This window comes from Mus musculus, chromosome 14 (genome assembly GCF_000001635.26).
Source record: "Mus musculus strain C57BL/6J chromosome 14, GRCm38.p6 C57BL/6J".
Lineage (NCBI taxonomy): Eukaryota > Metazoa > Chordata > Mammalia > Rodentia > Muridae > Mus > Mus musculus.
The window spans coordinates 101,671,458-101,697,795 of NC_000080.6; the positions used below are offsets into that span (position 1 = coordinate 101,671,458).

General features: G+C 38.0%; 1 protein-coding gene across 4 annotated transcripts in view; it reads left to right on the forward strand.

Annotated features, from left to right (window-relative positions):
* Nucleotides 1–24,668, forward strand: part of Uchl3 (ubiquitin carboxyl-terminal esterase L3 (ubiquitin thiolesterase)) — a 42,234-nt gene extending 17,566 nt beyond the window's left edge. The window contains exons 7-11 of one of the 4 annotated variants that reach the window (XM_006519246.4): nucleotides 2,679–2,801; nucleotides 14,114–14,305; nucleotides 19,115–19,190; nucleotides 23,702–23,760; nucleotides 24,445–24,668. In XM_006519246.4, the coding sequence (XP_006519309.1) occupies nucleotides 2,679–2,801; nucleotides 14,114–14,305; nucleotides 19,115–19,190; nucleotides 23,702–23,760; nucleotides 24,445–24,528 (534 nt within the window). In that variant the 3' untranslated portion in view covers nucleotides 24,529–24,668. The remainder of the gene's footprint in view (nucleotides 1–2,678; nucleotides 2,802–14,113; nucleotides 14,306–19,114; nucleotides 19,191–23,701; nucleotides 23,761–24,444) is intronic. The other 3 variants (XM_006519248.3, XM_006519247.3, NM_016723.2) reach the window with 3 other exon arrangements.
* Nucleotides 24,669–26,338: the final 1,670 nt, after the last annotated feature.

Genomic DNA, 26,338 nt, shown 5'->3' on the forward strand with positions numbered 1-26,338 from the left:
GTTTTCCTACCTTTTAACAATTCTAGACCCAGGGTCTGTTTACTCGGTTTAAACTTACTTGCTACTGTTTCTACCTTAGTGCTATATAAACTTCCTCCTATAAGTCAATAATAGCACCTTAGCTTCTGAGTTAGGGAATTTTATTTCTTCTTGTGGTTCTTAGGCCTAGGATTGATATCTGTTTATTTGCAATTTCAAATTATTCAGAACTGTTTTTTAATACATAAGGCTCACTACATATTTACTGTTTCCAGTATTGGGTTAGGAATGTCTTTTGTGTTATGAAGATTAAAATTAAAAAAAGGATCATTGGCTAGGGATATGACTCAACAGTAAGAGCACTCACTGTTCTAGAATAAATCTCCCAGAACTGAGCCTGGATTCAGTACCAAGCACTCACCTGGGCTAGCTCATAGCTCCTTGTTACTACAGTCTCCGGTTGTCTGAAGCTCTCATCTGGCCTCTGGGTACCTATGTGCATATGATACAAGTATACAGTCAGAGAAAACTCTTTTCATCTCAGCACTAAGGGGAGGCAGAAGCAGGAGAATCTTTGCGAAGCCTAACCCAGCATCATCTATATAGTAAACTCCAGACTAGCTATCAGTGGATAATCAGTAAAACACTGTCTTAAAAACAAAAAGGACACAATCTTAGATTTTTTTTTTTTTTTTGGAGTTCTACAGTAAATATTTCAACTAGAGCTTTTTTACGTGAGGTCCCTTGTTTTGTGGGATTGATTTGCAGATTATAAGATGATCTTACTACTGTCCCCTAGTAATTATATATTAATGTTCTCTTGTCACTGAAGAAAAAGGCCCACACTATATAGTTTCAAATCTATTTTACAACCAGCTTAAACCTCTACCAGGGACAATTTTTTTTCTCTTCTTCTTGTTTCATTAATCAAGAGCATGCTGTTCAGGCTTGATTGACTACAAGCCCAACAGAAGGAGGCATTTCTCAGTTGTAGTTCCTCTTTCCAGATAATTCTAGCTTGTGGCAAGTTGATGCCACCCCCACCCCCCACCCCCAGCTACCTCCAAAACAAAAAGTTGAAAAAAAAAAAAAAAAAAAAAAAAACTAAACTAACCAGGACACTATCAAATAACAGAGATTTGGTAATAGAACGTTAAGGTTGGTGTGATGTTCAGCCTAATACCATATTTGGACTTTTTGGTAACCTAGCCTTCTGGTATACCTGTCCTCGCTGTAGAGATGGCATGACCCTTTCTCACCTCTCTGATCTCGCCTTTAGTCCTTTTCCAGGGAGGCCTTCTTTCATCATCTACCTGTATTACTGTCTATCATCAAATGCCATTTCCTTCCCAGTCTTTTAAAAGTCTGTAGCAAGCTTGTTCTCCCTTTCATTTATTTCTTCATCTTGCTGACTTATTAAGATGTGGGCTCCGTGAGAATATGGACCTTGGTTGTCATCCATGCTTTACATTACCAGTGTAAGGCTGGCTGAAGCGGGCTTCAGTAAAAAATAACGTAGGAGAAAGTTTAGGACATAGGATGTAGTTTTCATACTGATTCCTCTGCTTATTAATGTGGGCAATATATTTTCCATGTGTAAACTAAAGCTAATAATGCCTACCTTATTAAACTATAATTAGGTTACTATACTGATTAGTGAGTTAATCTCAGAATTTGCTTAAGAATGGTGATGGGCAGTCAGTGAATTGATGGTGATATTATTTTACTAGGCATTGAGAAAGTTTAACCTGAATGGCAATGGGAATGAAGCCAAATCAAAGGAAGCCTGGACTTTATAGGCAGAGGTACCAGAGATGCTATATCTAGTGTTTATCAAATTGGGCTGATGAATTAATTGAGTTTATATCATGAAATTGTATTTACTTTGTAATGGATTGTAGTGTTTTTGACCTATGAAAGGCATTTAGCTTATGTGTTTAAGTCTTAAAACCATGGCAGATATTTTTAACCTTTTGTCTTTGGGTAGGAGCTTGTAAACTCTCAGAAGGGAATAATGGAAAGGCAAAAATAAACTCGGGGTCACTTAGGTGTTAAAAGGAATGGACAGAGAAAGAGAAGCCGTTAGTTAATAGTGTGTACTGAAGTTGGTCATAGACACAGATGGTATCATTTGACACCCAGAACATTGTGAGAAGGGAGGGGCTGAGGGGGGGGGGGTGTATTGTATGCTGAAGTTTGTGAACCCGAGGAGAAGTCCATTAAGTTGACCCACTAATATTTTTGTGTTTTGGGTTTTTTTGTTTGCTTTGTTTTGTTTTCCAGAATATTGGCTATGGTCTGCTGCCACAGTTTAATTGTTCCATAGATGTTTTTCACTATCTCACCATTATTGTCTGTCAGACACTAGCTAATTCAGAAATTGAGACAGTAGGCCCACTTCACTTAGCTTTGTTTACTCACTGAAAGATACTGCTTTTGTTTTTAAAACTAAACTTAAAACAACAACCAAAACCCAAAAACAACACCAACAAAAACCTGGGAGAGGGGTACTGGTCGTTAAGTTTTTAGTGGAAGAGTCTCTACCCTTTGATCTTTTACTTGCTACGGCACTACTAGATAGCCAGACTAAAAGTGTGGTTAGGTTGCTGTCCCTTTAACAGTGGTGCAGAAGTGACTCAGTGTGTGCTGTTTGCGTCTCTAGGAGCTTTAGGAATTACAGGTATTATCTCCCTTTACAGATGAAGCAGCTGCCGCAAGGCGAGGCTCAGCCTCTGTCCCCAAGGCTTAGCCAGAACTTGAACTCGGGCACTCCCGCTGCGTGGTCCACCTCTAGTCCTGCCAGCCAAGTGCTGGGATCACAGGTGTGTGCCCCCACGCCAGGCCACACAACACGCTAGACAGCTGACAGGCTGACTGTGTAGCCACTTCATGCTTTGCACTAAAGTGATCGCCATCCTGCCTGGGGTGGGAAATGGACTGTCTGAGAAACAGTCAACTCATAGATAGCCCTTTAGTTGTACTTGAATTTCATCCCTGTAGCGATTTTATCGTTTTGTTTTTTGTTTTTGTTTTTTTTTTTTTCTTTAAAGTGCCATGTTAGAAACTTTACTGAGATTATATTAAGCAAAATTTTGACCAACAAAAGTGTTGTTCTACATATATGCTACAATACTGTATGGCTCAATGCTAAATGTATGGTTAAACATGACTATAATTAGATATAAGCATATTTACTTAATTTAAAAAGGACTATACGTATCCAGTCCTGTCGGAATGCTGGCAGGTGATTCAAAGATGATAGAGCCTGGGCCTCTACCAGACTACCTGGTAAAGTAAAAGATTCTCTCAGACACAATGACTCTGAGAGCCTGGACATTTCTAATAATTAATGAGTAGTCCATAGTGCAACAACGGACAAACATTTGCAAGTCGTACATGAAGGCGAGAAAGAAAACCCCAAGTGGTCTTTGCCTTCCAACTCCACTTTCAGTCATTGGCCAGAAAGAACCACCGGGTAAATTAGAGTAATTATTATTGGATTTTTAGCTGACAGAAAGCACACAATTTATTCCTTTAAATAAACATGCTAAAATTGAAAGTATACCAAAAAAAATACATTTAGCATTACATATTTAATTTCAGTCTTTTAGAATAAGCGAAGTAGTTCTTTTTCAGAACTTTATTAGAAATAAATCTTTTCACACTTCCAGGTGAGTGAATCACAATTTACTCTCTCGTTCCTTCATTTTGAGGATTATATTTTTAGTTTTTCAACTTAAAAATAGACTATTAAATATCAGTCTTTATCCAAATGTTCATTGCAGGTTCTTCCAAAGAGGTTCCTCATAGTTGTGATTACTGGGCTAAAGGGATAGACATGCATAAGGCTTTCAGCCCATAGGGTAATTGTCTTTCCTTTACTGGGTCAATTAAACAACCGAATTAAACATGTTCTTTGCTAGAAGCTGTACGTTGTAAACATGAATAAGAAAGTTTTTTTCTTCAAAGATCTTCTATTCCACTCACTAATGGCTTTGAGCATAGCCAATGTAAGTTTTAAATTCTTGAATGTTTCCCCTTTTTAATTGATTTTTTTTGACAATTTCATACATGTAAATAGTGTATTTTGATACTAGTGTTAAATTCTGTTTTTAAATTTTTCATTGTTTGACAGAAGGAAATAATGTTGCCTTGCTAATGAGTTCTTTAGTAAGTTTGGGAAATGAATTTAAGTCACAAAAAAAATTAATTTTAAGTCACAAAATAGAATCAAATTTAATGTATAATGAAATATGCAACTGGTTAGTGTTGTTGACTTTTACTCACAAGTTTATTTAATAGCTGAGTAACGTTCTAATTTCAAATATATAATCACAGATAGGTATATATATCATTACATATATAATTAAGGATATATCGCATACAGTTGTGTCTCAGTATTTTTGGTGGATAGATTGTTCCAGGCATACTCAAAAAAAAAAAAAAATTCCTTGTGTAAAACATTCATTTAACTTTTATTCATTGTTCATTTTATGTGTCCTTTGAATAGATTGGTTTAGTATTTGTATAATATATATATCCTCTTGTGTTCTTAAAATTATCTGTAGATTTCTTATTGGTTAGATATTAAATGTTAGGGAATAATAAGAAAAACTATATTTTGTCAGCACACATGTATAAAATATAATAGTATTTCAGTCTTTCATTGGTTAAATCAACATCTGGAGAGTTCATATTAACATAGCCAAGTGTGTGTGTGTGAGAGACTCTGTTAGAATCTAGTTATTTTGTAGATACAGTTTATGCCTTCATTGCAAATTGAAGAGGTTTATGCTTTTAAAATATCTTACTACCTTTATTTTGTGTGCATCCACATGCTTGTGAGTGAATACTGGGGCTTGTGTTTGGAGGTCAGAAGACAACTCTTGGATACAGTTCTTTTCTCCCACCCTGTAGGTCCCAGCGCCCCACATCTGTAGGTTATTAGGTTTCGTGGCGGGAGCTTATACCTTGTGAGCCATCTTGCCAGCCCTGAGGTACAGCAGAAATCAGCCCATTCAGCCCAAACCAGCTCCCAAATACCTGAGGGGAAGGCTCACTCGCATTTATAACCCTTCCTTGAGGGCTCTTCTGTCTTCTTCCCTTTGCTGTGAAGGAAAGGGATGTTAGGAAGAACTCAGTTCCTATGTAGAATTTAAGTTTCTGATTAAGGTATGTAAGTCCAATTTTACCAAAAAGTTTGAAATTTTAGAGGATGGAGAGATGGCTCAGCAGTGAACTGGGTTTGGTTCCCAGCCCCATGTCAGTGACTCATGACACCTGGCAAGTGCAGCTCCAGCTTACACACACACACTGACACACGCACACACAGACACACACACACACAGCTGAGAGTAAAGTAAGTGCTTTATAAAGCTGGAAATTTTTTCTGCCCATTTTTAGATTTTACTTTACTTTTCACAACCTGTTTTCCTTTCCAAGACTTGGGGTAAAGCTTTTGGAGGCAAGTTGATTTTATTTTGTTTTCAAAGTAAGAAACACTGGGGTCCCTGGCTAGCTTCTCATCTCATGCACTGTGTGGGCTCCTTCCTTCCACTGTTGCTTCTCACCCTATTCCCTGAATGCAGGGAAGCCTTGCCTTTCTCTGACCTCTCGCCTCCTTTACCAGTTCCCAAATGTTAGAAATGAAAGTGGTAAGTTATTCCTTGAAGGGAAACATCTATCCTGACCTCAGAAAATCCACCTTTCAGATCTAACTAGATGCCGTTCTCCCATCTGAACCTGCCTTAGTTATAACAACAGAATTGACATATGGAAATGGTAAAGTCTTACTTAACATCATTCATTGGACATTGTGGTCTAACTTTACAGATCAGAAGGCATTTTAGGATACAAGAACTTGGTACTCAATGAAAAACTTACTTGGAACTACTCTCAAATTATATGAAAAGAATTTCTGAGACTTAGTCTAGGTAGCTGGAGAACAGTAAGGTTACATTTCAGGTAATACTAGAAATTAGGAACTCAGCTGAGAACCCAGTTGTTAGTCCTGCAAGGGAGGGTAAGCATCAAGAGTGTCTGAGGCTGTGGACATTGCCTCATACGGTAAAGAGACATTGCCTATAGAGTCTATGGTGCTAGTTTATGGATTTGGTTTCTAGCTTGTGCTTAATTTTGTCATCTTTGCCAATTGACCAGGGAGAAGTTTTCATCTTTTGCCTGGATCTGACTTTTTCTATTTTAAATTCCACCTTTAAATTTCCTCTCATCCAGTGTATTGTGCTAAAATCTAACCTAAAATTTGCAGAAATTCATTTAAAATTAAATAATAATACTGATTTTAAGGCTTGGAAGCCTTATATGAATATATGTATCTCCACACATATACATGTATGTATCTTTAAAAGGTTATATATTTATAGTCTTTTTATGCTGTATGGAGCATCCCTAAAAAGGCTTTTGTTTTTCTTTCCATGTTCTGTTTTTAAGACTCAGTGATGGTTCTAGTGTTAGAAGAATACCCTGTGAGGCGGGGAGATGATGGGTCAGAGGTTAAGAGCACCTGATACTCTTTCAGAGCACTGGCAGCTTCTAGCCTGTAACTACAGTCTCAGAGAATCAGATGCCTTCTTCTGACCTCTGTGGGCACTGCACTAGTGTGCTATACATTCACGCAGACAGACCCACATACGTGGGGTAAATACCAATAAAAATAACAAACAGACATCTCTTATACTCAATTATAGACAAGTGTATATTTCATTAAGGAGTCATAATCATGATATAAGAAGCTAATTTTTTTTTAAAAGAAAGGTGTTCAGTATACTCTGTTTGGTTCATGGTATGTATTTCCAAAACTATCCCTTTTGAAGATTTCATTAGTTTCTCTAAGACGTCTCAATAAATAAATAAATAAATAAATAAATAAATAAATAAAATCTTAAAAGCACACAAATCAGTAAGTGTTAGGGATGTAACACTGTTATAGAGCCTTCCTAACACCAAAAAAGAAAAGCAAATAAGTAAATAAAATAAATAAAATAGAGAAATAGAATGTTATTCTTTAAAAACATTTATTTGTTATTTAATGTAAAAATGTGAAAAATATAGTAGAGAATATACTTTTAGCCAGGTTCTCTGTCTCTGTTTTAAAGTTCTAGGTAATTTCATTTTGGCCTATAAAGCAGTTCTAATTGCTTGGTGTTAAATTATCTGAAGAATAGTTTTATCTTTTTTTTTTTAAATAAATAGAGTGTATACATATTATTTGTGAAAGGAAATTTTCTCTGTAAGGACCTTAGGTGTTTTTAATTTTATTTACCTTCTTCCAGCAAATAGTTATAAATTTGACAATCAGGAAATTAGAATTATGTTTGGGGGATGCAGGTAGAAATGATAAAGACACAACTGTGAACCAGTTAAATTATTGACAGTGCTGAAGGGAAGTAGCTATCTATATTATTGAAAATATTGATATTGCTGCCAGCTGTTATAAATCCAGTTTTGTGATTAAAAAGCCCTGCTTATGTGGTATTGATCCAGCCAGATACATCATTGTTCTTAAATTAGGCAGAATTATACTAATTATAGTCATCGCCGTTGTTTGTTTTTAAATTAGTGTTTCTAATGCTGTTCTGCTTGAAGAGTAGAATATTTTATCTTTATAGTGTCTTTAGATCTCCAGAAAGTGTCTGCTTGGGGAACTATAATTGAGGCAGAGGTTTACGGTACACCTTGTTTTATTTCTCTCCCCTTAGTGTTTTTGACTAAGTGAAGGTGCCTGACAGCACCACTATCTGCCAGTTCAGATGACTGTTAGCACTTCCAAGTAAAAGGTTTTAATTAAGATCGATCTGGCTATGATACTTTTAGGTATAATGTTCTATAATTAATAGACTACAGCTAATTTAAAACATGGCTTTACCTGTACTGGACAATTAAAAATTGCATGACTCTCTATGTTTATTTTGTTATAATAATCTGGAGTCAAACCACAATATCCTTAAGTGTACAGCATCACTGCATGTTCCATATAGAGTGCTGTAGATAGTCTCATTACACCATCAAGATTCCAGTGTAGTTTGCCAGTGGGACATAGGGTTCTGTTAATGTCCTGGCAAACATTGTTGCTTGTTACTATTTTAGTTGATAATTGCTGATGACTCTGCAATCCTTCATGTGAAAGAGATTATCATCATGAGATAAAAGCAAGTATAAATAGAGTGAAAACTAGGAATTACTGCTCCAATATTTAAAACTTCAAATAGTTACTTACTAGCCTGCCATGGTGGTCCATGCTTTTAATCCTAGTACTTGGGAGGCAGAAGCAGGATCCCTGAGATCAAGGCCAACCTGGTCTAAAGAGCAAGTTCCAGGACAGCCAGAGCTACACAAAGAAACCTTGTCTCAAAAAACAACCAAAACCAAAACCAAAAGTTACTTATTAAACCCTTAAGTCTGACATAGAGGCAACAAGAACCTGACTAATAGCTTCACTGTCGTTTAAATACAGTTTGAGCATCCCTAATCCAAGATCACAATCTAAAATGGTGTGCTCACTTGTAGGTTTTTGTTTGTTTGTTTGTTGGTTTGTTTGTTTAATTCCACAAGCTCCAAAATTTGGAACACTTTTGATTAGAGCCACTTGAACTGCTGTTACATTATGGGGAACAAGACAGTATAATAATATATCATCCACATTTTAATACTGTAGAATGTTAGCCAAGATACAAAGATGTTTGAAACATACTTAGCCAGGAATATGACTTTGTTTTCCTCACTCTTTCCTCTGTTACATATGCTCACACTGAAAAACATGTTCAGAAAGAGAGCTAGAATCACACATAAGTAATAGGACAATATTTGACCAAAAATTATATTTTTGTGTTTAGAAATAATCAGAATTTCTATCTTATAGGATTGTTGTGGAAATCTATAGCCTTAGTATCTTTGACTATCTAGTATACAATATTGTTAGCTGTGGTTATTGTTGCTTGATCAGTATATAGAGATATTTCTGTAAATATTTGTTAGACCATCACTTACAGGTATAGAAAGCTAACAACAATAAAAACACAACGATGTCTTCCTGGTGCATCATTTCTATCTCTGTTTAGAGAGTAGTGTGTTGCACTGAGAAATGTGGAGATGCAATTATTGAGGTATATAGGCACCCAAATATATGACTGATGAGAAAGGAAACACAGAGAGCCACCTGTTATTAAACAAATGAAAAAGGAAGAAAGAGCTATAAACGTTTGCAGATCATGAAAGGCAAACTGCTATAGGCTGTCAGGAGACTATACAGTCTCTGTGAATTCTCCAAAGAGAAGAGTTACACCCCCTCTCCACAGATCTCATTGGGTACTCAGGAGTTTGACTGCAGGTAGACAAGGCAGGAAAGATCTTCAGGTGAAGGCATAGAGGAGGCAAACAGCGACCACTGTGGGAAGGCACTCACCTGGGCTCTTCTCTTCTGGAGAACAAAGCTTAAAGACCCCAAACGAATCCCTTCTGCAGTCTCTCTATGAGAGATCCTTAACTACGAGTGGACTCCTTGGGAAGCTCCTGTGCTTGATAGAGAGGAAGTAAGGAATTATGCTCTGGCTGGTTGAATAAGAGCAAAGAAAGCTTTTTGTGCTAAGGAAGAACCATAAGTACTGGTGTGAAGATGAATGAAGTCATGAAGAAAGTCCTCTGGGCATAGGCTTTGGGCAAAAGCTTAGAACGTTTCATGCAACAGAGCTGAAAAAGGATTCCATTAACCCAGGTCTCACTCTTAGTGAGAATGCTAGACTTTAATCTACTCTTACACTGAGGGTAACTGTACCGAAAACAAAACCGAACAGCTCAACCTCTGGATGGATTAGACTCACTGCTCTACATTAAGGTTTTGATGGGGCATGCCTAAATGTCAGGACTGTTTGTGTCTATGATACTATACAAGATATCTGACTTTTAACCAAAAATAGTAAGAAAAAGGAAACATTAATATTCTGTCAGGAGACAACAGAATTAAGCCATATGCAATAGTTCAAACTATCAGAGAATGTGTAATAATGGCATTAAAGGTTGAAGTAGACATGATGGACAAAATGTATCAACACGTGGAAATTGTTAGTCGAGTTGAAAACTAAGAAAACACTAAATGGAGATGTTAATGTTGAGAGGCAGGACCAGGGCTGAAGAATGCCTGGAACAATTCTCTAGTTGTTAGGGGGAAAAACAAAAACAAAACAAAACAAAACAAAAAAAAAACCCTGAGAAAACAAATTACATTTAGGATGTGGAGATAGGTCAATGGCTTGTATAGCCACTTGTGAGCACCACAGAAAAGCCAGCCATGTATGAGTGTCTGTCACCCCATTATTCGTATGGTGAGATGGGAGGCAGACATCCGAGAAGCCAGAAGATCATGAACCAGCTAGCCTGGTATGTGGACAAGAATCAAAACACAAGAGAGACTGCCGCAAAAGAGGTGAAACGTGGACCAAGGTGAAGGTTATCCTCAGTCTTCCACATACTTGCACGTATCCAAACACACACAATTTAAAATAATTAAAAAAAATTTTTTTAAGAAAATATAGAGGTAAAATCTGCTGGAACCATGATAAATTAATTATGAATTCTACAGTAGTGCCTAGCTTGTTCCATTTCTGACCCTCCTTAGAGAAGCTGGTAGTGCTTCACTCAAAGGAAGTCATCATATTGATGCCAAATTTAATGTGGACATCCTATCAGCATAGTACACTAAAGCCCTGAACTGCTGAACCCAAGTGATCCTCCTGTGTCACCTTCCTTTATGGCACTAACGGTGTGCACCACTGTGCCCAGCCTCCCACAGACCTTGGAAGAACCAACAAAATGAGCATGTAGGGTGGCAGGTAGATGAAAGCTTTCTGCTAGTGTAAAAGCTTGGGTGATAAGTGCACTGCTGTAACTATGAGGGTTTTCCCTCCGTCTATACTTAGTGGACCTTCTGTATTCATCATACCTGCAGCTGTAGAGTCAGCCAACCGTAGGTCAAACATTTCCTGTAGAAGTATGTGTCGCAGGGCTGAAGAGATGGCCAAAGTTTAAGACAATTGTACTACTCTTCCAGAGTACCCAAGTTTGGTTCCCAGAACCCACTTCAGGCAACTCAAAACCAAGGCTAACTCCAGTTCCAGAGAATCTGATGCTCTCATCTGGCCTCCAAAGGTCATGTGCAAAGGTCACTTATGTGCATGTACACTCACATAATTAATAGGAATACACATACACACACACACACACTATATATATATATATATATATATATATATATGCGCTAAAGTGTGCCTGAACTAAACATCTACAGATAAGTTTGTCATTATTCTCTTAAATGATTCAGTATAATAACTTTCCATGGGTTGATATTGTATTTGGTGTTATAATAAGTAATTGAGGTGACTTTGAGTGTATAGTAAGATGCATGCAAGTTACACAGAAATAGTATTATAAGATTTTATATAAGAGATTTGAATATCCACAGATTTTTCTATACCAGAATTTCTGGAGCCAGTCCTTCATGGATATAAAGAGGTATTTGTGCTTATGTGTGAAAATACTGGATACGATACCAATAAATGGGTTGTATTACCTCAGGAAGAAAAGTTATGAGGGGAGACAGTGTAAGTACAAATGATAAAGCATATGGGGCATCACAGACATATCTGGATATTGCCTCTAATTGTGTTTTTGTGACTTTGTAAAATTGAAATTACAAGTTTTATAAAACAGAGGAACGAGACCATCATTACCTAAAGGTGTGCTTGTAGTAAGCAACTTAAAGGGCTGAGAGGGAGTCTACCACCAGGGCAATGCTGGTTTGCCTACTGTCTGCTGTAAAACAAATGCTTGCTCCAACCTGACATTCCTCTCCAGCCGTGCAGCCCAGTGCATATGCAGCATCCTTCTGGACTGTTGGCAGTAAATCTCCACCCAAATATGCCCCGGCAATGAAAACACAACACAGTTAATATGAATACATGCTGTGCGCCTAGATTGGGCAGATCTACCGCTCCACTACCATCTTCCACATCTGTGCGATCCCTTAGAACTTACGGTTTCTTCAGGCCATGTGCTTCTGCTCTGCTTTTCTTTTTCCTCCTCCTCTCCCTCTTCCAATTTTCTCTTCTCTCCCCATCACCTTCTGCTCCACCTTCCCTTTTTTCTGCCCAATCATCAGCTCTCCTTTATTTTACAAATTAAGGTGGGAAGCAGGTTTATAGGAAATCACCTGAGTGCTGACTCATTCCTTGTTCACAACCACTCACAGGAGAATGGAATTAACATCAAATATAATTAGCCCCAGGGCTACCCACAACACTGGACCTGCATTATCCTGGGTGACTTCACATAACTTTCGGGCTTCCTTGTGCTATGAATAGTAAAGTTGCTTCTAACAGAAATCTCATGTCTTTTGCCAGCACCCATGGAATGATAACAATTAACTTATTAGATTGAAAGATAAAAATCAAATTCCAGACCTAGTTCTGACCATGTTCTACCTGTTACTATTTGTGTGTGATGGATTTTTTTTTTCCTTACCTGGATTCTTGGTCTAGAATACCTCCTTGCATTTCATCTCCCAATCTGCCATCGTCATCTCAGTGAGTAACTGTCACGGCACTCTGTCCTTCCCAGCTTCTGAGAAGATAGTTTGTCTGCCCTGCTCTTCAGTCCCGGCTGGCTTCCATGTCACTCTTTACTCCGATGCTCTCCCCCCTTCATGGGTTTGCCTTTTCTCCTCTTCGCTTTGGCCCTCGTTTGAAGGAATGCAGACTGATGGCAGCAATCTGTGAGAGCAAACACTATGTGGTACTCACTTGTATTCCCACGTGGACTCAAGCTGAGGGTCCCTTTGTATATTTCTGCTGGATGGTTAATGTGAGTGCTGACATGCTGAACTTTTCTTAACCCCCCATGGTGGAAATGCCAATTGTATTTTTGGCTAGTGTATAACACACTCATATTAAGAGTGCCAACAAAGTGCGAACAAAGGCTTTTAAGAATGAGAAGAGTTTTGAAGATCATTTCAAGCTAAAGGCGCTTCGCTAATGTCGTGGCTGATGAAATGTATTATCACCAAAGAACTGACGACCCTTATTTTCATTTCTTCTTATTGTACCTATAGAGAGGGTGGCTTTGTCAGGCTAGAAATAAATCTCCAATACAGCAGATGTTATCTGTTGAAGGTGATGGTTATAAGATGACCTGGAACAACAGCATTTGGAAAATTGTCCTCCAGTATCTATTCTTAAGAGAATTATACCTGGGTTCACTATAACTTAGTATAATTAAAAACTGGCACCACAAACATTCTCTTGGCCCCACATAGACTCTGTGCTGGTGACTAAGGCCGTTGAGCTCTAGAGTCTCATCTGAAGTAGCTGCAGTCCTCCAGCATGCTGGTGGCATGAGCTTGGTTCTGACAATCGCCCATTGGTGCTCTGCTTCCTCTGAGTGTAAGCTTTGGGTGGAGTTGGAGTTATCCCCTAGCTTACTGGAGATTAAATGAACGGATAGATATGAAATACCTCAAAGCGTACCCGGCATAGAATAAGTGGTACGCAGTTTATATAGTTACTATCTACTCAAAAGATGGACAGTAGGCTCTGATGCCTTTCTTCCTTATAACTTGTCAGCTAATGACAAGGACAACTGACTCAGGTCTTCACCCCCAAGGGTTAGCTTTACTCCTGTTTATAATTTGAAGGGCTTACTTCTCTCTTATTAGAGTTTATACTCTAAATAATTGGTTTTACCAGTGCCTATTATGATACGGTTTTTCTCTGCTTTTGTTCTTAATGTGTCTTGTCTGTTGCATAATTTTTGTGTTACATTTTTAAAACCTGATATATATAACGATACTATTTTAGTGGCTTTTAAATCTTTAGTTTCATGAGTCTGTGCAATGAAAACGAGGATATGTAAAATTTCAGATGAGCACTTAAAAAGTTATAGAATATAACCTTGTGCTTTGTTATAAATTCCCATTTTACCCAACATTCATATGTGATCTTTGACTAGAATACAATTATTGAAGGTACTCGACCATATGAATACAAGTATGACCATACGTTGCTTTTAAAGATTCACGATCTCCCAGTAACGTGGTCTAAGTAAAATATTCTCTCTTTTAATTATGTAGTCCTCCTCGCCATCCTCACCACAGCCTCATTCTAGCCACTGCAGAGCGAAGGCCTCATCATTGTGTCACCATGCATCCCTGCCCTGGGGCAAACGTAACCATGTAGGCCCTGCAAAGGCTACCAGTCCATCTCTCCGTCTTCGTCGCTGGCGACCCTTCTTACGCCTGCCATCTTTGGGTCTCCATTCTGTTGTAAGTGTAGTCAATCTTCCATCTCTTCTCCCAGTGACAAGGGCAGTCTCTTTTGTTTGTGTGTTTGTTTTTTCTTAAACGTCTTCCGTCTTTAAAGTGCTTTTCTCTTGGTTCACTCAACCATTTAGCTTTTTCTGCCCCAATAAAATTGCAAGCATACCTCCATGCTCTGCAGTCTGGCTTGACTTTTGCTTGCGCCTTGGTGAATATCCAGCTTTCCACTCCATAGTCTGTGAATCTGTGGGTCCCTGCCTATTGCTGAGTACTGACTGGCATTTGTAATAACACTAAGTTTCTGTGAACTGTTAAAGTGTGTGTGTGTTTCTTTATCCTTCAACGCTCCGATTTCACTTAGATAACTTAGGGCAACAAATGCTATGTACCTCTGAGTTCTTTGCCATCTATTCCTTTATTATTTTTTCCTATTTCTGAGCATGACTACTCTCTTGCCATCCTCTGGATTGCTTTACTTAGTCTGTCCTCAGTCTAAACCCTTCATGGTGTAGTGTGTTGCATCTAAGCTACTTTATTCCTTGATGTGGCTCAGGTGTTTGGCTTAATCTTGGTCCAATCTTTCCTGCCAGTTCAGTTTCTAATCTTTCCAATCAGGAGGTGGAAATTTGCTCCTTGTGTGCTGATATAGGTGTCCTGCAAATTTTATTATTTCTCTTGTAAGCTAAAATTATCAGTCAACTATTATAATATGTATGTGTGTGTATATACATATATATATATGTGTGTGTATATATATGTATAGCTGTTAATATCAAAGTTGATAGAATTCTAACAGTTCTCGTGCATTAAAGTAAACTGCAGAATTAAGCGACCAAGCCCTTATCTTTGTGATGTTTTAAGCTACTGAAAGCACAAGCTGTGCTTTGATAGAACCTGTGTAAACATGCAGTACCTGAATGCTTTGGTGTGTGCCGTACGTCCACAGAGACTTGTTATTTCTATAAATCATTATGGCATTTGAAGCAAGAGGAAGTTTAATTACGCATACATTTTAACATTTAAAAGCAGTGAAATGCCCCCCCCCCCATTTACCTTTTAAAGCTACCTTCAAACTATCAAGTCAACAGTTTTCTTTGAGCAGTTGCTTCCATCAAATATCAGTATGGTCCTTATATGCCTTCCATTTGTACTGAATATCAACAGACTGCCTCTCTCCCCCTCTCCTTCTCTTCCTCTCCTCCTCTCTTCTCCTTCTCTTCATCCACCTCCCCTCCCCTCTCTCCTTCTCTCCCTCTCCTCCCTTCCCCTCCCTCCTCCTTCCCCCTCTCCTCCTTTCCACCCCACTTCTCTCCTCACCAGATTACATCATTGATTTGACACGTTTATTCATCCATCCATTTGATACTTACGCTGTGCTATATACTGTTTGGCCCAGTGAAGGATAGAGTGAACTGGAAGAACAAAGTACAATTTAATTTTGTACATTCTGACCAGGGGACAATTCACTTAATTATATGTATGGAAATTTTCTGTATTTACAAATTCTAAACGTAAAAGAGAATGTTATATAAACCTTGCCATTTCCAGTTTTATGTCTTTGTGTATTATTGTTTATTGCTGCATATTAATTCCATTGCCCTATTGCTTTGCAAAATTTCCATAGCACAGTGCTTAAGAACATGGAGTGAAGCTGCATTGCATGAGTTGTAGTCCAGGGGCCATCACGTGTTATCCATTCATACGTGTCACTTAAGGCCTTTACCCCTGTGTTCTTGAGTGTAAGATACATATATAACCTACCTAACTAGATCTGTGATTAATTGGTCAATACAAATGTAGCATTCTATCAGTATAGATATATATAGTATAGTGCCCTATAATTATACCTTAAACCATTTCCTAATGTGAAACTTATATTTAGTAGTTAATGAATGCATTGATAATTGATTGATTTACATCACTTTTTAATTCTTTGAGATTAATAAGCTTTCTAAATTGGGGATTTAAAAGAAACAAAAATGTCATTGGTAAGGCAAATGTCCCTCCCAATCTCTAGCTTCTGTTTTTCATATTTGCTATGTTCTCTGCTCTTCTGGCCAGGCAGGCACTCGGGAACTCGCTGCCTGCTTACTCTTGGGTTTCCTGGGATGCTTGTGAGCGATTGAATGATTGCAGACTTTAGACTTCAGTCAAAGGACAAAGCTTCCCAGAACGAATGAGGCCCTGAGGAAAGCTGGCGCATTTACCTTTTAGGAAGAGTTTGAAGGCTTTAGAGTTTGACCATTGCTTTTGAGGGATTTTGCTTTTTGTTGTAAGACAGGATCTCACTGTGTAGCGCTGGCCTCACACTCTTGATCATCCAGCCTTACCCTCTCAAGTACTGGGATTATAGGCCTGTGCCTATAATATACTCTCAAGTACTGGGATTATAGGCCTGTGCCTATAATATACTCTCAAGTACTGGGATTATAGGCCTGTGCCTATAACATACTCTCAAGTACTGGGATTATAGGCCTGTGCCTATAACATACTCTCAAGTACTGGGATTATAGGCCTGTGCCTATAATATACTCTCAAGTACTGGGATTATAGGCATGTGCCTATAATATACCTGGTTTGAGACTTGCATTTTAATTTCCACTTCAAGTTAAAAGGGACATTGGTGCATCATTTTGGTACATTAGATTTGATATATTTGTGACAATATATTAATGTAATATATAAGGTTTATATAGCACTTCACAGTTTACAAATATTTTCACAATGTCATTTAAACCTCAGTGGGGTGGGACTGGAAAAAATGGCTTAGTGGTTAAGAACACGGGTTGCTCTTTCAAAGGATCTCAATTCAATTCCCAGCTCCCACATGGCAGTTCACAATGTTCTGTAACTCCAGCCCCAAGGGATCTGACATTCTCTTCTGGCCTCTGTAGACAGTGCACGCACATGGTTCACAGATATTCATCAGGAAAAATCCCTACACATGTGAAAGAAAAATTAAAGTTAAAAAAAATTTAACTAAAAATCCAGATGTAGTAGAACAAAACTATTATCTTAATACTCAGAAGCCTTAAACCAGATAAGAAACCCAAAGCTGCCTTGTACCTCACTGGGCGATATGAACAATGGAAGCTAAATGATGCCCAGTTCTTAAAGGCACTTGTTCAAGAAAATCATTTATGAAAACTGAAACTCGGAGCCTTTGTATATTTAATATTTTTAAGTATTATCTTATTGTCTGTAAAATAAGATTCCCAGTTAAGAAATTCCTTGTAGGGCTTTTTGTGTTTTAACGAATTTATAAGGATTTGGGTCAGCCTTGAAAAACTCTCCTCTAACTGATAAAATGATAGGAGATTGAGTAACCACAGCCATTTCTGGATTAGGAAGTAAGGAAATTGACAGTCGCCCATGTCAAGTATTTGAAGGATTACTAGATTCAAGAAAGATTGGGCTTTTGTCCAGCATGGTGGAAACTACGAAACATATTTTAGCATCTTTAGGAGACAAAACTTTACAAAACTAGATTGTCTTAAAGTTTAATGTCAGTTCCTGTTGTGAGAGGGCTCTGTATTAAGAGGTACAGGAATGGAATGATGGTAAACTGTAACGTTGATTTCTACAGCTGTGGAGTTCTTTAGTTCTAGACGGCAATGGACAAGAGGTAGTTTGCCCTAGCAGTTTAAGAGGATTTTCTTTCACTTATAACTCAAGGGAAATAATTCAAGAAAAATAAGACTAAATGAGTCATTATGTCAGTAAATATTTGGAGCCATTCTGGATGCTTTATGAAATAAAACAATAATGAGTAAAAAGGTAGTGCTTATTCTGTAACTATAATTTCTATATCAAATGCATTTATATTAAACTATTGAAAAATATATAATTATTTGATGATGGAAATAACAACCTTTGAGTTATAAGATATTGTGTTGCCTAAAAAGATATTAGACAATAGGAGACATAATTTGGTTTCAGCTACCTCAAAATTTTTGCTTCAAATAATTAAAGTTCCATATGTATTTAGCTGTGATTACACTTCCTTTCAACTTATTTAGAGTTGGTAAATAGCTAACACATTTACTATATATTATAAACTGCCAGCTTATGTAACTTTACCTAAGTTATTCTACTATCTAAGAAATGTACTACTTGTGTAAATTGAATTTGATAAAAGGGAATGTAGGTATAGTTTAAGTAGTTTAAATGTAGGTATAGTTAAAATAGTTTATTAAGGGTTAAAGAAAAGAACAAAGAAATAGAAGTTACAGGTTTTTATATTTTATTTGTTTCCTTTCTACAGTTATAATCATCAGACTGTTTCCTTATATCTTCTCATTTATAAGCTGTTTGAATCTGGAAAGATTGTTTATACTGCGTTCTTCAAAGCATAAGATTTTTAAGCTCAGGCAACAGATGATTTACTCTCTGGTGTCCTAAAATTTAATTTCAAAAGAGTTGCTAATTTTTAGAGTTATGAAAAATGTTTTAACATTCATAGTTTAAAGCTTTATAATTGCATAAGTGAGCTCAGTCATGCATTTCATTGAGCAGTGTGCATTGTGTACATGCTGTGCCCACAGAGAGCGTCTTATGCTGGACACTGGGCCTTCCAAGTTAAGCAAGTGTTCAGTTTCCAGTTTAGGTGAACTAAACATGTGTCTTCCTTGTTGATGGTGCACATGGTGTCACAAACATACACATGTCACTCTGTGCTCAGATCAGTAATTGGCCTTGAATTAGATTGGATAAATGTTGTCTTCTGTCATTTGATATCATTTATATACATTTATTTGTACTTAACTGATTTGTTTAACTACTAATGCTTTTCATACATTTTCCCTCCTATTCCAGGCACCAAGTATAGATGAAAAAGTAGATCTTCATTTTATTGCGTTAGTACATGTAGATGGGCATCTCTATGAATTAGGTAAGAACCATTTTAATTCATCCTGGGGAGAGTAATGACCAGGCTCTTCTTGTTGTTCTCACTTTGTTTCCTGAAATTGATAGATCTAAAATTGAGTTGGCAGAATAATCCTTTTCCTGCTTAGTGTTTTTTTTTTTTAACTAGAAAAAGATGTTTTTGTTATTCTAGCATCTTATAGTTCAAGAATGTTTATATACACCTCTTCTGCACTGTGGTAAAGCAGAAAATAAACAAGAAACATCTATGAGTTACTTTGACAATGTTTGATAAGCTACTGAGTTAGTTGTCATAGCTGAGTGAACTTCTTTACTTTTAAAATGTATTTATTTAGTAATACGTATCATTCTTTTTCAGATTTTTGTACTGCCCTATGTATGTTAGTCTGGTAATGGCTTCTTATTTAAGGCAAAGCACAATGATTAAATACTTAATATTTTGTTACATCCAAACTTACTTACAAATAGGTGAACTGTGACTAGAGAAAATGCCTACCATTTCAACTTTAGATAGGAGATATGGTCCCAGTATTGAAAAGCAAAAGAAGTCCCCAGTATAAGGGGGAGAGAGAGAGAGAGAGAGAGACCAATCCTAACTGAAAGAAACAAAGGAGAAGTGTTTTCAATAACCATGCATGTGTAGTCTTGTCTTGCCTCTCTGCTACGGGTCTGTTAGCTACCACTTTTGATTTTCTTAGCTTATTTAAAGGCACAGAATTATAAATGTTGTACAGGAAATGTAGCAATAAAGTCATGTACTTCATTAAAGAGAAACGGGCATTCTGCAGGAGTGTTGTGATTTGAGTCAGAATCACACTAAACGTGAAAGAAGTCATTGCTAGGCCTATAAACGGACCTGCAGAGCCAGTTAGAAGGGACTGCGTGATGGATAAGCTCTACAGAACCTACATGGGAGAGAAGATGAACTAGTCTCTGAAGGCCTCATGTGTCTAGTTAATACACATTCTGCTGACTTCAAGCTGTAGGAGGAGAAGTCAAGTGCTTCCCTAGCAGAGGCCAGGCTCTGGGCTCCTTCCCTGGCCTGCAAGGAAGAAAAACAAAGTAAGACGAGAAAGGAGATTTGGGAAAGATGAGAGGAACAGTATGGTTAATATATAATCAGAGATCCTAAGAGTGATGCTAGCATTGGAAATGAGAGAATTTACAGGGAAGACAGTGATATACAAGATGTTTAGAAAATTAAGTCTAGGTCCACAGCAGTTGTATCAGGCAGCTCACAGCCTCCTGTCATTCCAGCTCTGGGGGTGAGCAACCTGCTCCTGCACACATGCACACACATCACATTTTTTTTAAAATATGTAAAATTAGAATCCTATGGAAATTGGATTTTTTAAAAGTGAGTGTAAAGATGTTCAGAGACGTCAAAAGCTCCCCAGTCTTGGGAGTGTAGTAGAGAACAGAGAGCTGCACAGCGACTGAGTATTCCTTCCACACAAATCGGCTCTTACCCAGTGTGACTGACAGCAACGGTCCTAATCAATTCAGAAGGAACATTGAGCAAGCGGAATATTTCATACTGAATTCATGAATTAAAAATCGAGATTAAGAGAATGCTATTTTTAAGGAAACAACAAATTAAAAATCACTGTATTTATTGGTTCTTGGGATTGCACCTAGGGCCTCATATACTCTTGGCAAGCAGTGGGCAGCTGAGGTCCACCTCCATCCTGTGTAATCTTATTTTTAACCCATCAGATTGTAGGCATGTTGCAGTAATTCCTACTGGGCAGTTGCTTAACAGAGGATGGTGGCAGTGTTTAATTATTTACTCACTCGTTACTAAATTGTGAAGTTAACTCATAAAAAGGACCAGGTTATTTCTGGTTTTCTTTTCTTTGGGGGCTTCAGAACGTTCCTAGTATATGTAGAGGAAAGTGGCACAGATTTAAAAATGAATAAATTAGCAAATAGGAGTTCAATGGGGAATTCCAAGTAGACAGAGTAAACAGATTTTAAAAATGTTAACTAATGAATTATTGCCTGTTAGAAGTAAGCTTGAAAAACTCGTATTTTAGAATAATTTTGGGTATGTATGGGAAGTAGAATAGTACATAGACCTTCCATTTACCTCTCTCCTAGGTTTGTCAAACCCGGTTAGTATTTCCGAGACATTTGAAAATAAGTTACAGACATGGCGCTGTAATCCCTCTCTAGGTCTGTCTTTGAAAGAGGTGAATACTTTTCTGTAGGACTGCCACATGTCAGTAGCAGTGGTGCGACATCATGAAGGGACCTGGCTCAGAGCGTGCTTGTTACAGCAGTGAACCCAGGCTCAGCTGTGGAAGTTAGGTGGCCCTGCTCTGGAACTTTGTCTTCTTGAATCGCTTTTATTGCCTTTTGTGTCAGTGACATTTATTTTTGAGAAGATAGGACATTTATTGGAGTTTTCCTTCAACCCCTGTTGTCTGCTATGTCACCATGATTTATATGTTTGGGGAAAGAGTGCTATATATAGCACAGAGATGCTATAGCCCGTCTAGTGCATTGTATAAGAAGGCCATTTGCCTACTTGGATCATTTTTTGTGCATTAACATTTGTCACTTGGTTTAGTAAGTATTGTTTCAGGAGATCCTTTGAGACTATCTATGTAAATATGTAAGTTTTCATCAAGTTACCTTCCCCCTTTTTAGAGAGGGTTTAACTATATAACCCTGACTGTCCTCAAACTCACAGAGATGTACCTGCCTCCACCTTCCAAGTGTTGGCATTGAAGGTGTGTGTCACTGTGCCTGGCCAGTGGTTACCGTTCATATAAAAATTAAGCCAAGACAGTTACAGGCCTGTGATCCTAGTTACTAGCAAGATAGGAGGATCTTAAGTTCAGGTCTTCTCTGGGCTAGGAGTGAATTGCAGGCCAGGCTGATGGTCAGTGTGGTGAGTCTCCCCTCGGATCACAACGTCTAGAGAGGAGGACCAGGGCTGAATGGGAGGGGATCTTTCTAGCATCTTTGGTGCACTTGGTTCAAGTACCTCACAACATCAGGACGAAATCCAGCTTAGCGGTTATGTTTGCTCTAAACTGCTGTTAGAATGAAATGTATATCGTTTCATTTTGCTTATTTTCTTCAACATCCCAAGAACAATGGTCAGTTATCTAACTCTTAATAAGGTTGGTTGAAACTCCACATTATGCTAAACTCCTGCACCCAAAAAAAAAATTATTCAGGGGAGTTTATGGCTTCTTAGAGTTTAATAAGATATCAGAATATAAATGATACAACCCAGGGAAATATACACGTTAATTTTTTACTTAGTTAAGAAGGTGAAACCTACATAGTTTTGCCTTCACATAAAAACTGAAGCATAAAACAATGGAACTGCGTGTGGTAGACTATAATGGCTATTATCTAGTCTTAACAACGGTAGGGCAAAGAGGCTACTGTCATAAAAGAGTTATTTATTTATTTATTTATTTTTGGTTTTTCGAGACAGGATTTCTCTGTATAGCCCTGGCTGTCCTGGAACTCACTTTGTAGACCAGGCTGGCCTCAAACTCAGAAATCCGCCTGCCTCTGCCTCCCTAGTGCTGGGATTAAAGGCGTGCGCCACCACGCCCGGCTGAGAGTATTTTATTGCTATATTTATTTTCTGTTTGTTTTTGAAACAAGATCTCATTATGTAGAAAGTTAAAAAGTTTGGATATGGATCGAGTTCAGTTTGATTAGCATTGGCTCTTATCATTATGCACATTTTCATAACATAGACAAGACTAGCTTATTGAAGATTATTGTGAAGTTGCATAAATATTTTAGTTCTTAGCTGAATTTTTGCTTTATGGTACTCTCATTGATAGTATACGATTAAGCCACACTGGCTTTTCATTGATAAAATCATGTCATTATGTAAATAAGGTCCTCTGATTTAGCTTGAAAAGTGTCAAAGCGTTTGTATCTCTAAGAGTAAAAAATGATTGCTGGGTGACTGCAGCTTTTAGTCCCAGCACTTGGGGGCAAAGGCAGGGGGATCTGTGAGTTCAAGACCAGCCTGGTCTACAGAGTCCAAGACAGCCAGGGCTACACAGAGAAAGCTTGTCTCAAAAACAAAACAGAAGTAACAAGAAAGATTTATTATAGGCCAACTGGGGATTCTCTTTTGTAGGGACCTGTACATAAAGGAGAAAATTGTTACTTGAAGATAACATGTACCCTAACCAAAACGTGTACTGTAAATACCAGGGACCCATCAAGCAGTGACCTAGAGAGGCATCGCTGCTGCTTCACCGACAGAAGGTGCAGCCGTAGAAAGCACTCATTTAATGAAGAAACCTCTGCTTAGAGCTGGTGTTGATCCAGATGTGGAGTTGCTTTAAATGCAAATGGTATACATATGCTAATTGTGAATATTTGGGAGAAACTAAAGCCATAGGTTGTATATTTGATAATCTTATATTAAGATATATTACTTTTACGATGTAACTTTCCTTGATTCACTGTTAAGCAAAATCGGTAGGTAAGAATAAGAAAGAATTTAAACTATTTGTCTATTTTCCACAGATGGACGGAAACCATTTCCAATTAACCATGGGAAAACTAGTGATGAGACGTTGTTAGAGGTAACAGTAAAGTAACTGGCCTGTTTTAAACTTTCCTGACTTTCCTGTCATCTTTAAACATCTTTAAAGATGACTGCAAGTTTTCTTTCTGTAGATGCTTCATGGTCCTTGATCATTTTAGAACATCCTCAAACAAAATTTTGAATTCATCTTAAAACTATACAAGCAAGAAACTTTGTCCCCAAGCCCTGTGTGAATAAGCTCGAGTTTGAGAAAGGCTTGAAAAGAGTTGCTAATTACAGGTCATCCTCCATTGAATCTGATAGCATCAACTGTGACTTGATCCCAGGTTTAGAGATCTTTTCATGGGAACAAATTGTGTGGCTTAACATCAAGGCACGATATCATTTTTTAGGTTAAAAGTTGGTCTTACATTTAACGTTCTAGCCTGAAAGCGTCTGTGTGGACCAACTGGCCTTGAACTTGCAGAGCATTTAACCTCCTGATCATCTGGGTTTTATGGCAAAAATTAGTAATCACAACTACTTGGAGAAATTAGAAAAAAGGAATGGGAAATTACTTGCCTGGCTACAGAGAGAGTTTATCAACCTAGGCAACTTAGTAAGACTCTGAAAAGCGGGGGACGGGGTGGCAGGGCTTGAGTGGAATGCTCGCCAAGACAATTAGTGTGAATCAAAAAAATACAGAATTTATAAACTGAAAATTTATACTTTCCTCCCATAGGATGCCATAGAAGTTTGCAAGAAGTTCATGGAACGCGACCCTGATGAGTTAAGATTTAATGCAATTGCTCTCTCAGCGGCATAGCATCTTGACAGAAACACCAAATACTGTATTATTTGCAACAAAAGTTAAATTTCTGATGCCATAACTAACTCAAAATTTTTAATATTTTCATTAACTTGACTAATTAAACTTTATGTGAATAAACTTTGACTCTACCTGTATTTTGTGTTGTTTTTGCTACAATTTAAAGGTCAGTCCTCTGTTCTCTCCCCCCCCCCCCCAGTAGATTTCTCTGGCTGCAGTGCTAGTGAATGCTCTCTCACTATTTTGATATTTCAAGAAGAGCATGTATTAGAACATCACTGGCCCAGAATTTCACTCCCAGTGTGAATACACATTACTTGTTATCTTTCCTTACTTATACAGGAAACAGTTGTTGAGCGTTTACTTGCAACAAGATGGTAACTATCCTAGACAACAGACGCTGTGAACAGTGCTAACTGATGCCCTGGCCATGGAGTTCATTCCCCTTTGATTAGAGATAGGTAGAAGACACACAAAGGACACTGAAAGCAGTGATGGAGACAAGGAGGCCTTCTGTGAAGAGCTGACCAAAGCTGAGACCGGAGTGATAGAAAATTGGAGAGTAGGAAGGACCAGGAAAGAGTCTTTACAGCATCTCCCAGTTCTAAGTCCTGAGAGAAGGATCCTATGACCTGCACACAGGAAGTGGGGGCAGGGCAGGAGGGAAGAGTGCTATAGGAGAGGACATTGGGATTTACTGCCAGTGTGATATTAAGTCACAGGGGTGGCGTTTAAGTAGAAGAGTGAAGATTTATAACCTTGAAAGATCAATCTGATAACCATGGAGGAATATGCGGGACACGGGGGCTTCAGAAGACAGACAAAGGGAGTTAGAAGAAGCCCACAGTGGGAGTTAGTGTGCATGTGTCGGGTGTGCTTTTAGGAGGAAGTTTTTCAAGACGATTATAAGGCTCTAAAAAGACAGAAGAACATTTATAGAGTTGGGTGACTCTATAAATGACCCAGGGTTACTGAAATATAGAGTTGGGTGACTCTATAAATTACCCAGGGTTACTGAAAAGGACTTTTTTTATATGTTCATGGGGGAGGGCTACTTGGGTGTGTACATCTATCAAACAAAGCTCATTGAATTTCACACTTAAAATCTGTATTTCACAGTACCTACATTTCTTCTCAGATGCAAGACAACAAAAGCAGATTTGAGTTGGACTGAGGGTAATAGGAAAAAGGCAAGCTTGTCCTACATGAAATTCTGGACCAGTGCTGGGGTGTAAGTGTAACGATGACTCGCTGAATTACTGTGGACTCCTGAGGCATTTTTGTGGCAAAAGTGTCTTTTAGCAAGTGTGTCATGGCAGTGTGTTGTAGAATGAATAGTATCTTTATTATCAATGTCTAGTTGCATCAGCACCTGGAAACTTATAAATGATGTTTAGGACTCTACCTCACTACCTGCATTTTAAACTAGGTCCCCAAGTGACTTATATAAATTTTTGGGGAACCAATAAATTGGAAAAAAAACAAGGTTTAATCAAGAAGGTACTTTGGAGGCTATTTAAGTTTTCCTGTTTTCCACCCTTGTAACAACAGACTAGATAAGCTGATGACAGTTGGAATGAAGTGATCTGAATTGCATTCTATATTGGGACACCACACCTGCATGCCTTTGTCATGCCTATGATTAGAGCCAAGGGCTCTGTTTTAGTAACATCGTTCGTGTGTTTGCATGCCTCTTGTGCAGCTCGTCCTGCCTCCCTGTATTTCTCCTATATGCAGCGTCTTAGTTCTAAAGTAATGGGACAGTATCCAGAACTAATATTCCTCCAACTTACTAATAGGTTGAAGT